Raw genomic sequence first — 17,835 nt, 5'->3', positions numbered from 1 at the left:
CAGTCATCTTCTGAGGAGGAACATTAAGATATAACACCACCACCCTGCACTGAAGCTGCAGCTGCAATTGCTGTTCTCGAGAGATACTTCTGATGTCTCCACAGCATTTCAGGCTGCTCTGGATATGGTATTCCTCAGAGTAATAGACCAACAGTCCAACAAACAACAAGTAATTTATCAATTAAAACAATCAATTTCTGAAGAAAAAATCTACACCAAGTGGCAGCGGGAGATAACAGACACACACACACACACACAGTTAAGAAAATTTGCATGTTTTTGGAGCCAGTGGCTCTTTCTTCTGGCGCATGAGCTGAAGAGTAACAAAGAGGGATGAAGAAAAAGGACTGGCTAAGTTTAAGAAATGGAGGGTTTTGAAGGGTAGCCCAGAACACTGGGTCATGGCAGACTTGTCAGATGGGATGAGAAGGAAAGACTGATTAATGATTATTTTTTAATCCTTTAACTTAAAACACAGAGTTATCTCATTATTTTGACAGAAACTTAAAATCCGAGTGCAGTCAGGGCAACTTAAGAGCATACCTTTGAAAAGATAAAACCCTGCTTATATCCGTTTCAGCACTGATAGTTAAAAGTTGGTTGCTTGGGAGCACCCAGTATTACTTTTGTTGACTGGCTGTCATGTATTGGTTGAGCTGGTTGCCATTAGATGTCATCTTTACTGTGTGCAACTCTGGATGTGCACTTTCAGAATCTCTCCTGGATTATTGTTTAGGCAATGCTTTCTAAAAAGGATGGTATAGAGATCTTGAGCTTGACTTTGAAATTAACAACTCAGAAAATGAAGAAGACTGCGAAGTTACTTCATTAGAGACTAAACGTAATGACAGTACGTAAGATGAGCAATGTGGTCGTCAGTGGGACAAGATAAACACATCCACTGTGCTCCAGCCAGCTCCTCCAAGATGTTCATAGGAAACCATCGTGAAATACTTGGTTAGACTACACAGCTAGACAGAAACTAGAAAGTGACTCCAAGTTTCGGGATATTTTAGTCAAAAGTCCACTACACGAGAATACTCAAGTTTTTATTACTGGCAATCTTCAAAATTGTGTAACTCATTATTTTGGACTTAAAAGCTATCTATATGTAATGACATTCATTATATGTTTTTCATTAATAAAAAAAAAAAAAACATTATTTTTTGGAACATAATTTGGAGGGAGAAAAATCATTAACCAATTAACACCTCATTTCCATACGGCAACAATACACTTTTTTTTTTTAACATATTATGTGCTGGTGCCAGATAAGATCTTACAGTATTTAGTAATCTGAGTAAATAATGACCAGTACATCTTAGTTTGAACAATGCTTAAAAGATGAAGATTCAGCAGGTGATAATTAGCGTGTGTAAATATGTTATTTCCCATACACGTCACAATTTTGCAATTAATATTTTATATCACTTACCAGTGTTAAATGTATCATTAGAGGCTACTTGCTAATTTATCATCTAGGCTTTTAAGGACTAGTGTAGAAGTCGAACTTCCCAATAACGAAAGAATGGGTACTGATTATGACACAGCCACTTCATTGTCAGGATCTTCACACTTTTGTCAGATCCAGCTTCACATTCTATTCTACCTTCAACCAATGATAGTACTATACCAATCCCTTCACTGTCAAAGAAAGCAAAATGGAGCAATGAAAGAGAAGGAGATCCTTCACAGGGGGTACACAGAGCAGATTTTGACACTGAACACTATACTTCATTTCCTGAAGCTGATTATTCTAACTACAAAAGTATGTCTGTTTTCGAAATTTTGAAAGGTTTACAGCAAAGAGATAATTAGGCATTTAGTTGATGAAACACGACATTATGCATTATCTATTAACTGTCCACATCCACATATAACAGCTGACAGGATTAAATGCTTCATTAGGATTTTGTTTGTTAATGTACACAATATTCTGCAATCTGAAAGAGATGATGCCATTAAGGACTGAGTTCGCTCATTTAGGATCAGACAGACATAACTGCATTTTTGCCACTTTTGAGTTGTTAGTACCATAAGGTTCACGGAAACAAGACCTACATTACGATCAGAGAAGCATAACTATCTTATGTAGTTTCAGTTTTAGTTGTCAACATATCTATATTTTACGAGAAATGGTAAGGACCAGACACATGGAATAGCTGATCCGTTTTTAGACCACAGGACACAGCATTAATTTGTGAAACGGAACAGCTCTTAAGTTTCTCTGATCCTAACAGAACTGTTAGAAGTTGCTTTTTCCCCTACTTCTCTTTAGACTCATTGTTGCCGTCTCTCTGTGACTATAATAATAATAATAATGCTATTGCTGCTGTTGTCATTATTATTATACAGGGTGATTCAAAAAGAATACCACAACTTTAGGAATTTAAAACTCTGCAACGACAAAAGGCAGAGCTAAGCACTATCTGTCGGCGAATTAAGGGAGCTATAAAGTTTCATTTAGTTGTACATTTGTTCGCTTGAGGCGCTGTTGACTAGGCGTCAGCGTCAGTTGATGCTAAGATGGCGACCGCTCAACAGAAAGCTTTTTGTGTTATTGAGTACGGCAGAAGTGAATTGGCTGTTCCCTCAGTTCGAACAAGAAGCACAACAATTCATATTTCAGCAGGATGGAGCGCCACCACATTGGCACTTATCTGTCCGTAACTACCTGAACGTCAACTACCCGAGGCGATGGAACGGCCGCCAGGCAGCCCGTGACAGAGCACTTCATCACTGGCCTCCAAGAAGCCCTGATCTTACCCCCTGCGATTTTTTCTTATGGGGGTATGTTAAGGATATGGTGTTTCGGCCACCTCTCCCAGCCACCATTGATGATTTGAAACGAGAAATAACAGCAGCTATCCAAACTGTTACGCCTGATATGCTACAGAGAGTGTGGAGCGAGTTGGAGTATCGTGTTGATATTGCTCGTGTGTCTGGAGGGGGCCATATTGAACATCTCTGAACTTGTTTTTGAGTGAAAAAAACCTTTTTAAATACTCTTTGTAATGATGTATAACAGAAGGTTATATTATGGTTCTTTCATTAAATACACATTTTTAAAGTTGTGGTATTCTTTTTGAATCACCCTGTATTTATAATTATTGCTGTTACTGCTGTTATCATCATCATCATCATCATTACAGATGATGATCCTTCTTCCTATGAACCGGACAACACTACAGATACTGGTGAGTAGCCAACCAATTACCAGACACTATAGCAATTCCAGTTAATTTTCTTTTCCCTTCTTCTGAAAACCTGTCATGTTATTGTTACAGACAGCGGTGTTGGACATGGAACGTCCCTTGTAAAGAATGTCACAAAAACTGCTGAGGATGCAACTACTGCACAAGAAAATCATCACAATCAGGATGGGGAAATTGCAGATGACAATGCTGGTACTGAGAATAATAACAAAACACGAAAACGAAAAAGAGTAGCAGTTAAAGAGGAATGGAAAAGAAATCAAAGAAAAATCAATCGACAGCATGGTAGGGCATATATTTCTACGAAGAATTCTGAAGTTCCTGCAACAAAATATGAAGCCAAAAGATTGCTCTAAATGTCAACAACAGTTTACTGAGCAAGACAGACAAAATATCCATAGAGCCGACTGGGATCTTGGATCAGTTGAGCTACGAAGGCAGTATCTAAATAAGCTAGTGGAAGAAGAAGACAAAGAGTGAGGACAAAATCAGGTAACTCACCAAGGAAGAGGACCAAGGAATTCTTTCTAATAAAGGGATATGATAATATTCAAGTGTGTAAGCAATTTTTTCTCAAGACATCTGACATTTCCAAAATCTTTGTAAGAAATACTATTAAAAAAGAGATGCGCGTCCTGTGATTAAGAAAGGGCGAAGAGGATGTCATGAGCCAGGTATAAAGAGACCAGAAGAAAGTAAAGTAAAGATGCTCTAGTTTTCCTACCCTTCTTTCTCATTACAAGAGGAAAGAATGTACAGTAGATTATTTACCTGCCGATATGAGTATTAAGATAATGTGTGAGTTATATCGAAAACAATGCTATGAGGAAGGAAAGACAGTCCAGAAATTATGCCTGTACAGGAAGATATTCACAAAGGATTTTAATCTGAAATTCCACAGGCCACGAATATATATGTGTGGTAAGTGTTTAAAGTTTTCACACATTTCGGCTGAGGAAACAGAAGACAGAGATTTTAAAAGGGAACAGGAAGAGCATTTGAAAAGGAATGAAATTACAAGGGAATTTAAGAACATTAAGAAAGTGGTAGCTGAATTTGACTTACAAGCTGTGCTTTCCTGCTTAAAGTGAATGCAAAGGCAGTATTCTATAAAAGAATGACCTCCGTCTACAATCTACAGTTCTTAATGTAGGAGAAAACAAAACCGATTGCCACATGTGGGACGAGACAACAGCAAAAAGGGGATCCATAAGGGTGGCTTCATGTCACTGGGATTTTTTTGAAAAGTCATGCAACAGGAAAACCGATAACCTTGTTTTCTGATACATGTGGGAACCAGAACAGGAATGCCAATACACTGGACATTCCAACTATCGAGTAATGCTTTTTTGAGCCTGGACATTCACAAATGGAAGTAGACTCAGCGCAAGCGAGCATCAAAAGAAAAGGTAAACATGTGGATGTTTTTGGTCCCATTGGCTGGTACACAATTGTAAGAATGACCAACAGGTACAGAGTAAAAGAAATGGATAACGGTCAAATTTTAGATTTCCACCAGCTTCAGAAGAAAATAATTCGGAATAGGAAAACAGCTGAAAATGGAGAAACTGTGAAATGGCTTAAGATTGTTTGGATGCAATATAGGAAAGATCAGCCTGACATGATGTTTTTCAAGTATTCGTACAATGATCGTGACTTTCAAGGCTTGCACATCAAGAAAAGACCTGGCCTACAAAATTCTTCGAATTCAGGACCTGAAGACAATATTCTGCACCCACCACGTGACAGTCCTGTCTGCGTAAGTAAAGAAAAGAAAAAAGATATTATAGATTTATTTAATAAGTGTATTATACCTCCTAGGCACCACACATTGTATTAAGGACTCAATGCAGCTAACGATTCAGAAAATGACGAAAACATGGAAGAATCATGGGAATAGATTTCATGTTTGTTTGTTTGTTTTTTGTCTCCTTTATTATTGTTGCTAGTTCATCACCTTAGCTATTTCATGTAAATCACCAATTTTGGCTCATTTAAATGTCTGTATTGTATTATTTTTGAAACAATACTCCACAAACAGAAAAACAGGTGCGAGGAAGCAATGTGTTTCGTTAAAATGATTTTTCCTATGTTTGTTATGTGAAGATTTAAAAACAAGAATATTATTTCTGTTACCTGTAAATTATTTCAATGTTACTGCATACAAATAATGCAAAGTGAAAATAATAATGACTTTTATTCTCTTGCTTGTAGTACTCATTGAATAGCACTGACACACATTCCCATAGCTTATTCCGTGTAATCTGTATTTATAAAGACATTACTAACACAACTGCAGCAATCTTTAATATGATAATATTGCTTAAAGTTGCATATTATTTGTTTGACATTCATATGTTATAGAGCACTAGCCATTGAGTTAAGGATCGGACAAACATAACTACGTGTATAATTCCATAAAATATTTCATTAGTGGCTAGAATATGTAACATCTAGTAGAAAACAACAGTCAATAAAGTATACTCTTTATTTACCACAGAAAGGTTTGTGAAAAACTATTAGAAAATATTCAGTTTTTTTGGACAAAATCTTTAAATCAAATGATCTCAAAACAGTTTTTGGAGTTATGTTTCTTTGATCCTAAATGGGCGAGTTGTGTGTAACTCCATGAGGCAAGATAGATTTCTACAAATCTGTCTATTTTTGCACTGTGCTGATAACACCAACACTGGCCCTAATGATAAGGCTTGGAAAATCTGTCCAGTTATTGAAATGCTAAAGAACCTGTGTACAGATAATTCTGTACCTGAAGAGCATTTGGAATATGACAAATTCATGGTTGAATAGTTTGGCCACCATGGTTGCAAGCAATATATTTGGGGTAAACCAATACAATTTGTGTACAAAATATGGAGCCTCAACACCAAGAATAGCTGTTTAGTACCTTGTCATCCCTCCCCCTCCCCGCCCCAGACTCCTCCTTACCCCCACAATACAAATTGCTTCGCTCATCATGCACTACTGCTCACAGTCTAGCCCTGGCAGCCAGAGACTAGTCATCTGTGTGTGAGCTGCATCTGCGAGTGTGTGCATGTATATTTTTTAATTCCGATGAATGCCCCTTTGTCCGGAAACTTACTTGTCTGACAGTCTTTTTCTTGTGCCTATCTGCGACTCATAACCTCCACTTTATGGTGAGTAGCGATCTGTCCTTTTCATAATACTGTCAAGAATACATTAATAAGGGCAGGCACCTGTTTCACTGCAGTATTTACTAAACATTTTTGACATGGTTTTGTAGCCCTAATACATTGTTTAAGAAGTCATTGCCCACTTCTGGTTATAAAAGCTTTATTGCAATGTGCTATCTGCCACTTTCAGGTGTTATATCAAGTGAGTACGTTGTGATGCATTGCTCATACGCATGCCAGACAGCATTGACTAACTGCATAGTCTGCCATTAGGCTTGACACATGCTGGCTGAAGGTTTTCAGCTTGTGGCAATTGATGTGTCCTATGAGTACAGAAGTGTGGGAAGCACAACAAAAAGGTGAAGTGTGTGCCTTCTACACTTGCCTCTCCAGCTGCCACTTTTTGAGTCATTAGTCTTCTGACTGGATGATGTGGCCCGCCATAAATTCCTCTCTAGCGCAATCCCTTCATCGCAGGGTATCATTTGCATCGTACAGCCTCAATTATTTGTTGGCTGTAGCTTTTACACTCTGCTTCCTTCTTTAGAACCTTGGAGGTTATTCCCTGGTGTCTTTAAGACAAATGTCTGATCATCCTGTCCTTCTCCTTGTCAGTGTTTTCCTTGTGTGTCTTCCTTCACCTATTCTGAATAGAATTCATTCCTTACTTTTATCAGTCCACCTAATTTTCATCATTCTTCTGCAGAAATACATCTAAAATGGTTTTAGATTCTCTTCTGTTATAGTTTTCCTACTGACCATGATTCACTACTATACAAAGCTGTGCGCCAGACATTCTCAGAAATTTCTTCCTCACATTAAGGCCTATGTTTGATACCAGTGGACTTCTCTTGGCCAGCAAAGGCATCTTTGTGTGTGCTAATGTGCTTTTACGTTCTCCTTGCTTGATCTGTTGTGGGTTATTTTGCTTCCAAGGTTACAGAATTCTTTAACTTCATCTACTTTGTGATCACCAATTTTAATGTTTAAGTTTCTTCCTCATCTCATTTCTGTTAAGTTCTCATTACCTTTTTATTTTTCTGGTTTACTCACAAACAATATTCTATACTCATTAGAATGTATATTACATTCAACTGTCCTGCAATTCTTCTTCACTTTCCCTGAGGATAGTAATTTCATAAGTGAATCTTATCACTGATATCCTTTCACCTATTCTTGAACCTTTATTTTATTTCCTTCATTGCTTCTTCGGTGTAAAGATTGGACAGTAGGGGCAGAGGACTGCATCCCTGTGTTACACTCTTTTTAATCTGAGCACTTCATTCTTGGTCTTCCACTCTTATTGTTCCCTCTTGGTTCTTGCACATATTGTATATCACCTGTCTTTCCCTGTAACTTACTTCTGTTTTTCTCAGAATTTTGAACATATTACACCATTTTAAATTACCAACCATTTTTTCCACATTGACAAATCCTATAAATGTGTCTTGATTTTTCTTCAGTGTTGCTTCCATTATCAAGCACACTGTCAGAACTGCATCTCTGGTGTCTTCCCCTTTCCTAAAGCCAAAATGATCTGAACCTCTAAAAAATCCTCATGTTCTTTTCTATTCTTATGTATATTATTCTTGTCAGCAACATGGGATGCATGAATTGTTAAGTTGATAGGGCAATAGTTCTCACACTTATCTGCCCCTGCTATCTTCGGAATTGTGTGGATGGTACAGTGTCAGTCTCATAGATTCTACACACCAACTTGAATAGTAATTTGGTTGCAATTTTCCCTAATGATTTTAGGATGGAATGTTATTTATTCCTGCTGTCTTATTTCATCTTAATTCTTCCAAGGCACTGTTAAATTCTGACTAATAGGGGATTCCCTGTATCTTCCGCATCAACTACAATTCCTTCTTCTATCACATCATCAGACAAATCCTCCCCCTCATAGAAGACTTCGATGTACTCTTTCCACCTGTCTTCCCCCTCTATTGTGTTCAACAGTGGAATTCCTATTGCACTCTTAATGTTACACCCTTGCTTTTTATTTTACCAAAGGTTGTTCTGATTTTTCTGTGTGCCGAGTCAGTCCTCCCGACGACCATTTCTTTTTCAATTTCTTCACATCTTTCTTGTAGCCATTCCATCTTGGCTTAATTCCTAACAGATTTATGCTGCTGTATTCCTGTCTTTTCGTGAATATTTTTGAATCTCCTCCTTTCACTGTTCAACTGAGGTATTTGTTTGGTTACCCAAGGTGTCTTCTTCACTGTTACTTTCTTTGTGCTTATGTTTGTCTGTTCACCATCTGTAGTTTCCCTTTTTAGAGATGTCCTCTCCTCTTCAACTGCCTACTCTGGTATGTGTGCTTTCATGAATGTTTCATCAATTTTCTGTGTTAGTATGTTGCTGACTGCAACAGCCACTTCCATCATCATCATCATCATGTAGAATCATTCTTGAACAAATGAATACACTGATGAACAACACTTTCTCTCAGTGTATCTGTTTATTTACAACACAAATTTTGTGATGAATGTTAATATCTTTGAGATTCTTTGACAATAAAATCACATTTTCTGTGATTTTCAATTGCAGTGCTCAAATTTATGACCCACTACTAAATATTTAGTTTTAACAAAATTGTTAATTTAATTCCCTTCTCTACAGATGGATGTTGTAAACGGTGCTTAACTAATGAGTTTTGTCCCTTCTTTCACATTCAGCAAATCAGTTCCACATTGTCAGTTAACTTCAAACAAGTATCATCATTCCTCAGTACTTCAGTATCCCACTTTCATCCAAACTGATGCGTCTGGACGATTCTCTTGAATTTCAGTCTACTCTTCATCATTGCTAAATTGTGATGTGAATCTATATCGGAGCATGGGCAAGCAATGTTAGTGTTGCTTTACTATTGAATCGGATGAGAACAACCAAATCACTGAACAGTTCACTGTAGCTCACATGCCCTACTTTTGTATTCATAACGAATGCTACTCCTCTATACCATTTTCTGCTGCTGTTGATATTACCCTACATTCATCTGAGCAGAAATCCTTATATTCTTTCCATTTCACTTCACTGACTCCCACTACATCTAGATCGAGCCTTTGCGTTTCCTTTTTCAGATTTTCTAGCTTTCCTACTACTTTCAAACTTCTGACATTCCATACTCCGATTCATAGAATCCTTTGTTATTCTACCTTTTTCTAATGGTCACTTCTCCTTTGGAAGTCCCCTGGAGACCCGAATGAGGGACTAAGCTGGAATCTTTTGCCTATGGAAAGATCATCTTGTCACTTTTTCAATAACAGACTCCATGTCCCATGGATACCCATTATGTGCCTCTAATGCAATGGTTTCTATTTCCTTCTGCATCTTCATACCACAGATCATTGCTCATTCCTCCACCTTTTAATGGCTAATTCCCACTCAAAGAGCAACACAGTCCCTGAACCTCTGTCCTCTTCTGTGTCCTTTTTATCAAGGCTGTTGGAAGAACAAGGGTGACTTCTTATACTGTAAGTCTTTGGCTGCTGAAGAATTTTATTCAATATTTAAGCAGTTGGGGGATTAACTCAGGACCCTGGATGTTCTGATTGCTAGTCCAAGAGCTTTCCCTAGACCATGTGTTAAATCCTACAAGTAGGAAACAGAACGTTCTGCGTGGGTAACAATATGCAACAGTATGATTTTGGCTGAATAATAAAGTGCCAATAATACACCCAGATATTCTCGATAATACTTGTTCAGTAAAAGTGAAGAGAACTTGGAGAAAACACGAAAGTTAGTGTGTAACTTCTTTATTGGCACTGTGTGAAGAGGCTAAAATAGTAACTGCAAATTGATAAATTGCCATACAATATAGCAAGTTTTTGGAAATTACCCAAGATACAGTGTCCACCCGCACGTTAGCCAAAAATGCGTCAGACCCAACATCATTTATTTCTGTTTGCAAAAACATCAAAACTCGCCACATCTATTGTCTAAAATCACAAGAAGCAGATGTGTGTACCTCTGAAGAAATCCTTAACAATTTTGCCATTTTCACTAAGTGGCTTCAGACGACAAATTGCTGTATGCTAATTGATGGATGGTATTATCAAAAGGCTGAAAGGTGGGCTTTTTGAAAATCCTAGATTTTCATAGTTTTACTGAAACTTTATGGTGACTAATAACACATAGCTTGGATAATATCAGGTATCACTGTTAGCAACTCATATGCTTCAAAGGACTGTAGCTGGTGGGGTGCAGAAACTATTAGAACTGATTCGCTGAATGTGCAAGAAGGGAGCTTATAGGTTAATTACTTATTAATTAAGCACTCTTAACAAAATCCACATGGAAGAGAATTAATAGTTTTGTCAAAACTAAATATTTATTATTGGACTACAGATTTGAGCATTGCAATTGAAAGTCCCACCAAATGTGAAACATATTCTGTAATTTGATGTTATTGGCAAAAAATCTCAAAGCTGTTAACACTAATCACAAAATTTGTGCCGTAAACAAGCAGATATGATGAGTAAAAGTGTTGTACATCAATGCTGTCATTTGTTTACAAATTATTCTACATGATAATGACAGACATGGATGAGCACTGGAAGTCAGCAACATACTAACAGAGGAAATTGACACAAAATTCACGAAAACAGACATTTAACAATGTTTCAATTGCAAACAACTTTTCATAGATTTATCAGAATGTTTCGCACAAGAATGTTACTAAACACGAGAAAGGGCACCCATTCCACCAAAGCCCTCCTCCCGCACCCCTAGCTCTCAACGGCTACATAAAAGTGACCATTTGTCTTCCAACATACTCCCAAGTCCAGCCCCCCAATGCAAGCTATCACATGTGTGCCCTTAACCACAAGCTGTGTGTTCACTGCATTCCAAAATACTCTTCTGAGGACCTCAAAACTCAACAGGTGATTGCTTTTCGGGTTTTTTTTTTTTTTAATGCAGAAACTTAAGTCCAAACTTAATCATGACTGTTGTCAAAGTATCGGTTCCTATGCAAAAGCAGAGCCAAGACAGCGGTCACCCGTCCAATAACAAAAAGCAGATGAAATCCTGACAACTAGGAAAGTTATGGATAAGTTAAATTGGAACCTAGTTTGTGGACTGCATGGAATGCAGGATAATTATTCTGAAGTCAAATGTGGAACATAAGCAAATCCGAGAAGGGCCATTCAAAATAAGCAATGTGGTCTCTTACCTACGAGTTTCTTATTTTCGCACAACAAATGCTTAATCACAAACACAAGAATTAATGCATCAGTTCAAACAGGAAATTTTAGGACATATGTTCCACAGTCCCGACTGGACGCCAAGTGATTTTAATTTCAAAACGCACTCAAGGGAGTGGCTTTGATTCCAACTTTTTGACTCTGACAAAGAACTTCAAGATAATGTCACAGGCTTGCTGCAATCTCAGAGGGAATTTGTACACTCATTGTGAAATAATGATAAACACTTTTAAATGTGAATGGTGATTATGTAGAGAAATAATATAATACAGCAGTTTTAAGATTTTTCTAATAAATCTGCTTTAACCATTTCATGATTTTATTTATAGGCTAATGGAGCTTACCTTCAGGAAAATCATTTAACCAATTTAACTATGGTTTTTCCCCCAAATTCGTCATTCGAAAAATACAGGATCATCTTATATTTGCAGACCAAAACTGTCACAGCTAAGGTTAACATTTTCATGTTGTTTAATACAGTATATAGGGGTTGTCTTTACATTTACAGACAAAGCTTTGCCTGTTCAGATCACATGCAGACTTATTATGAAGAACTCCGAACAGTTGGGCTACGCAAACGATAATCGTTTTGGAAAAGTATCACGATTTCCTGATACACCAAAATGCTTGATACAATACCAATGTTGCTTGAACAATCACTTCACAATTGAGTCGCACAGCACTAGTGCAAGACATCAACTAACCACTACAAGAATCTATTTCTCTGGTTAAAATTTGACAATTCTGTGAAACACAGGAGGAAATAGCAATAAATTATAAAATCTTACAAATTATTGTTGTATTTGAATAGATTTGCAACGAAAGTTCTCAAACATGTATGGGTCCATGTACAAACATTACAGTAATGCTGCTTTTTAAGTAAAGCCAACGTTCAAAAGCGGAAATGTTGTCCTTCAAAAAACAGTACTTGATTCTGAACCCAGATCAATATTTTATTTGATTACAAGAGACTGTAATGATTTACTAAGTGGATTGCAAATGAGAAAGTTGCTGTTCACTTATTAGACTACCAGATAAGAAGACTGCCAGCTTTTAATCAGCTTTAGAACATAATAGCGACATTCAGCTGAAACAAGGTGGAAAATTAATCCAGTATGCAATGCCTAACAAAATAAATCATATTAAACTGTAGTAGTTGTTGCGAGAATAAATTACACCGGCAAGACCCGTCATGAAGATAGTACCAACAGATGTCAGTAGATGGCAGGACGAGCGAAGTTCGAGAATTGGACCAAATCGTGGTTACGATCTTTTATTCATGTGTTAGTTGCTGTTGTTACAAATGACTTGCGCACTAGAAGATATTGCAGTTCGTATCTCACAGTTGCTCCAGCACAGCACTGTGGAAATGTTGGAGGGGGAACAATGGTACTATCTTGGCTGAGAACTAGAAGAATGCAGGGACGGGAATAGTGAGAGAGCAGCAAATAATGTCATATCACCAACCATGGAAAGCTATAATGAATACATCAGCTTTTTTTGAGACATCTGCCAAGTTTAAACTGCATTTTGCCTGAATCCGTTTGTAGTTGCAATTGAAATAACTTCATACTGGACAAATACTTAAGGAGAAGTCTGGATACAGGCCAGTGATGTACTTATTTATTCTGTGCTGCAATGTTGTTGATGCTCACTGGCACATGATGGGAACAAAAGGGGGTATGTCAGTTGCTGGCCCTACAAAGCCAATAAGAGAGCTGCGGCCAGACAATATATAATATATTTGGAAGCAAGAGACATTGTAACATTCTTACGTCAGTATAGAAGTGGAGCCCGAAATGTTTTCGGATAAAAACAGCTGTGTTCTCAGGTCCCATGGTAACCACAGTCTCAGAAATCTCAATACATTCTGAAAAAAAAACAGTCAAATATTTATGACAACAAAGATAAAAAATTTCACTGTTCTGCTATTAGGATGATGATAGTGAAACCTTAAGATGACAGGGTTAAAATGTAGAAAATAAAATGGTTTGCAAATTAATGTAATCCACTTCTTTCCATTTATTTTATTTCTCCATGTATTATCAAAATGTAGACAACCAAATTGCATAAATTTAGAATAGTTATAATGTTAACTTTTCAGGAACTTTGTAATTTTGACAAGTCAAAATATGTTAAAAATAAATTTTTCTCAGAAAGCTTCTTGAAAACAAGGGGATAGTCTCATAATCAGTGGTGCCTTATACTTGGGTAAACATGGTAATTTCCAAAAAGAAACAAGGGGAGATGAGGGAGCTGAAAAGGAAGAGGAACATTACAAGAGTCCTGCAAGCGATACTGAAATAAAGTAATATTGTTTAACACTTTCAACACTGGCATGTGCTGCTGGTGGCTCACACTAGATCCTCCCATAGGGCAGCGTGTACCACCAGTGGCTCAAGCTTCCCATCATATGGTGTGTACCATTGGTGGCTGGCACTCAACTACCAATTCTGCTAGAGACCATGCAGGATATGGTGGCTGCCATGCAGTGACAAACTTTCATCTGAAGCACTGGGCAAGCTCATTTGTTTGTTCAGAAGGGAATATCAATACTGTTTGCCTGCTTTTGGCCGGGTGGCGTCTCACTGCGATGACAGAATCGAGGTACACATCCTGCAAACTTTCTCAAAAGATTTTACAGAAACTATTCAGTAAAAAAGAAATCTTTTTTGCCTTAATTACAGCTTTATTATGTCAGTTGCATGGTGATGTGCCTATCATTTCATTAATGGTCATAGTTATCGTAATATTTGCAAATAAGTAAGACAGAGCACAAAATTCGAAAAGGTTCGCAATGAAAAATAGGGGTCACTTTCGATTTTGAATTTGGTGCATATTACATAATATGTTGCTGCATGTGAAATGTAGGTAACATACTGAATTTTTATTTAGACTGGGTGGAGATCTCTGTCTGTCACCAGTTTCAAGAAATTTGATCTCACATAGCACACTGATTTGCAATTGTGCGCACCAGCAATAAAGCCAGAATGAAATATCCATAACATTACTCATATTCCATAAACAGTTTGAGATACTGAAACAAGATTTTGGCAAATGGCGGCCTGCAAAGAGGATAGTATTTTTTTCCATATGGTTATTATGCAAAACTTCATTATCTACATAATTAACTACATACCTGTTGATGAACAAACGTAATTTTTAAGAGTGAAATACGAAATAGTGTGGGTTTTGGAATAACATAAGTGAAGAAATTACATGTTTATTTTTGTACAGATGATGCACTTTTTCGTAAGCTACTGACCATACTTGTCCTCAGTTCCTCACTTAACAAAATACTGTTTCAGAATTGTTTCACAATTGTGTCTGCACACTGTGTCGGTGAGGTGACATCGTGTAAACTCTGCTGTGTATTGACAAAAAGAAGCAAATTTTTATATGGCAACAAGAGCAATGTAGGTTTTAATCAAAATTGGCCCCTCATGACGCTTCTCTGAAAGTTATAAGTTTTTAACAAGTCTCGCAAAACTGAATTGCTGCTTTCATTGCATCTTCTGCAGAATTCTTTTTACATAGTAACCAATATAGAGGTGACAGCTAGTTTTTTTTTCAATGGTCACCATGCATGTGTGTGTATGGAGGGGCTCCACTTAATATTTACAAAAAATGTGGAGCACTGGCTTCAGTTTAGAACTTCCCCTCCAGTGCTTGGCATTTCCCCTACAGTGTGTTGACCACCTGATCACCACCCATGGTCCTATCACTCTCCCTATGGTTGCTCTGCCGAATGCACATCTACCAGTCATGATATTCTGCACATACTCTACCAGCAATACACCAATGTTTGATGTATTATTTATTAGACAGGTGCAACAAACAGCTGTTAATACCATTCTGTGTGAGAGAACTTTATGAAAAAAAATGAGAAAGAACAATTTGTTATCAATCTAGCATAACATTATTTTATGTAATCTATTGCCTTTAAAAAAATGGGCATACGCCACTTTCAAAACACAAAAGTCAACATATTACAAAGTAGCCTAGGGCATTTGAATGAATACGACCACTGTCCAATAGCAATAAACTGGAAAAGCAGTGCCGGCAGATGAGGGGAACCAAGAATACAGCTAGAAATCCAATTCTCAGTGCCGGAGTGAACAATTTTCTAGAACGCTACACCGTGCCAAGGACATGATTCTTAAAAACAAACCCTTCAAAACACACACACACTTGCCAATTATGCTCAAGAAAAATGAAGTACTAGCAGGACAATACTGGAAGCAAAAATCACACAAAATTTATCTGTTAATCATTCAATGACCCTAAATGTTTTGCAAATTTGGTTACTAATGTACATACCATAAAATTTTCTGTAGTTGGGGCTGTTTTCCTCGAAGATGAGGCTGTATGGAAAACAAAATTAAAGATTGTTAGTAAATTTGTTTGCTTATGATACTTGATAATTAAACAACTCAAAGAAATATAACTGCATAGGCTTTCGTGGCCAGTATCAGTTGACACAAACCTTTTTTTGAGTATCGTACCATGTCATAATCAAATCAGTAGACCCAGAAGAAGGCCACTGTAACCGTGGCCGAAATGTGCATTCTCCAATATATTTTATTATATTATGACACAGTATAATACTCAGAAAACGTTTATGTCAACTCAATGACAATTAGTAAATTCTTAACCTAACTGAAGTAGTATTTTTAATTATACTGTCAGTCCATGTTTTCTGTTCTAGTTTCATTACCCTGACTATACCAAGATGGCAGAGGTGGGAAGGTACCTTATACTTTTTAATTATATCTTCTACCAGATTCAATAACTGTTTTAATTTCCTCCAGTTAAACTTAATCTAACTATTTCAGTAATAGTAGTAAGTATGACTTTTTACAACAAATACAACAGTCTATATTTCTAGATACTGGATCCTACTTACTTATCTTTAAAACTTTAAAAGGTTTGTTGTTATCAAAGGTAAAAAAAAAAAAACTTAATTTTATTTATTTAAATTCTTTTGTGGTGGTCATAAAATAACCACCCCTGCACTGAACAGTAAAAGATAATCAGTGGGCTTAATTTAAAGTTATTTGTTCACTGTCTTGAAATACATTGCACCAGCCAAAATGAAGCCCCACAGCGCATGCTCTTCTCAAACACCAGATGAGTTGATTAACGTTCATAAACAGCTGGAATCGCCCTGACTACTGTCAAACAATTGGCAGCTGTTGTGAGTTGGTGTGTTGGAAGAGCTCTCCAGAGGTCGTTCTTGGGTCATTCTGGCAACTGGCAGTAAATATTCAGAAGGCCAGTCTTGCAAGTGGAGGTTCAACAAACCTCACGATTTGCAGCATTGTCCCCACATCAGATCATGGTGCTTTCGTTCTGAGTCAAGTAGAATGTTCCAAAGTTCTGTGACAAGGTAGGCTGTGACTTCCTGGACTTGCGCCATTGGGGGTTGAGAACTGTATAGTTCCCCTACATAGGTCAGTTGTCCACTAAACGTCAGAGGCTGCAACTTAGGTAGCTGTCTGTGTGAGGTTTTTTAGATTAGGCGACTCTCCAGCCAATCCAAATAAAGATAGCTATAGGAAACAAAGAAGTATCAGTGTAAGATTGAAAGAGATGCCTCCCACAGGTGAAGAGTATTAAAATCCTAATGGTGAACTGCCAAATCAAACACAACAAAATGTCAGAGTTTGAAGCGCTGATGAAAAGCAGTGGAGCTCATATAATACTACGTATAGAAAGCTGGTTGAAAGCTGAAATTGATAGCAGTAAGATTTTTGGTGAAAATTTAAGCGTACATCAAAAGGATAGGCAAATGGGGGGGTCAACAGAAGTGTCAGATCCCACCCGTCTCCATGACGTATGGGTGTTGTGGTGTGTGACATCATTACAACGCGGAGTTTATGAGTTGGTTGTGTTTGCAGATGTCGTCTTGTTGTGTTTGATGGCACCCCCCCCCCCCCCCGGCCTCTTCCGGCCTCTTCCTGTGTGTGTGTGTGTGTGTGTGTGTGTGTGTGTGTGTGTGTGTGTGTTTTTGGGATGGGCGACCTACTTTGCAGCGCCAAAATTTGTTGGTTGTAAGTTATTGTAATTTTTTTTTGTCTATTTTTCTCAAGTTGTAATGTTTTGTGTATTTATTGTGTATTATTTACGTAGCAATGTTTGACTTTTGACTTTTTGAGGTGTTGTGGTTTTGGTTTCGGTTTTCGTAGTTGCAGTAGTTGGATTTTTTCATATCTATAGTTATGGTTGACCAAGGGAAATGTCCAATTCCTGTAA

The 17,835-nt window shown here is 37.4% G+C and overlaps 1 protein-coding gene across 4 annotated transcripts in view; it reads right to left on the bottom strand.

Annotated features, from left to right (window-relative positions):
- The window catches only part of LOC126262422 (uncharacterized), a 77,924-nt gene that overhangs the window by 24,755 nt on the left and 35,334 nt on the right, over positions 1-17,835 (bottom strand). For all 4 annotated transcript variants that reach the window (XM_049959076.1, XM_049959059.1, XM_049959068.1 and 1 more), the window contains one exon: positions 15,901-15,944. In XM_049959076.1, the coding sequence (XP_049815033.1) occupies positions 15,901-15,944 (44 nt within the window). The remainder of the gene's footprint in view (positions 1-15,900; positions 15,945-17,835) is intronic.

This window comes from Schistocerca nitens, chromosome 1, assembly GCF_023898315.1.
Source record: "Schistocerca nitens isolate TAMUIC-IGC-003100 chromosome 1, iqSchNite1.1, whole genome shotgun sequence".
In the NCBI taxonomy this organism is placed as follows: Eukaryota; Metazoa; Arthropoda; class Insecta; order Orthoptera; family Acrididae; genus Schistocerca; species Schistocerca nitens.
This window is presented reverse-complemented; position numbering and strand designations above follow the sequence as displayed.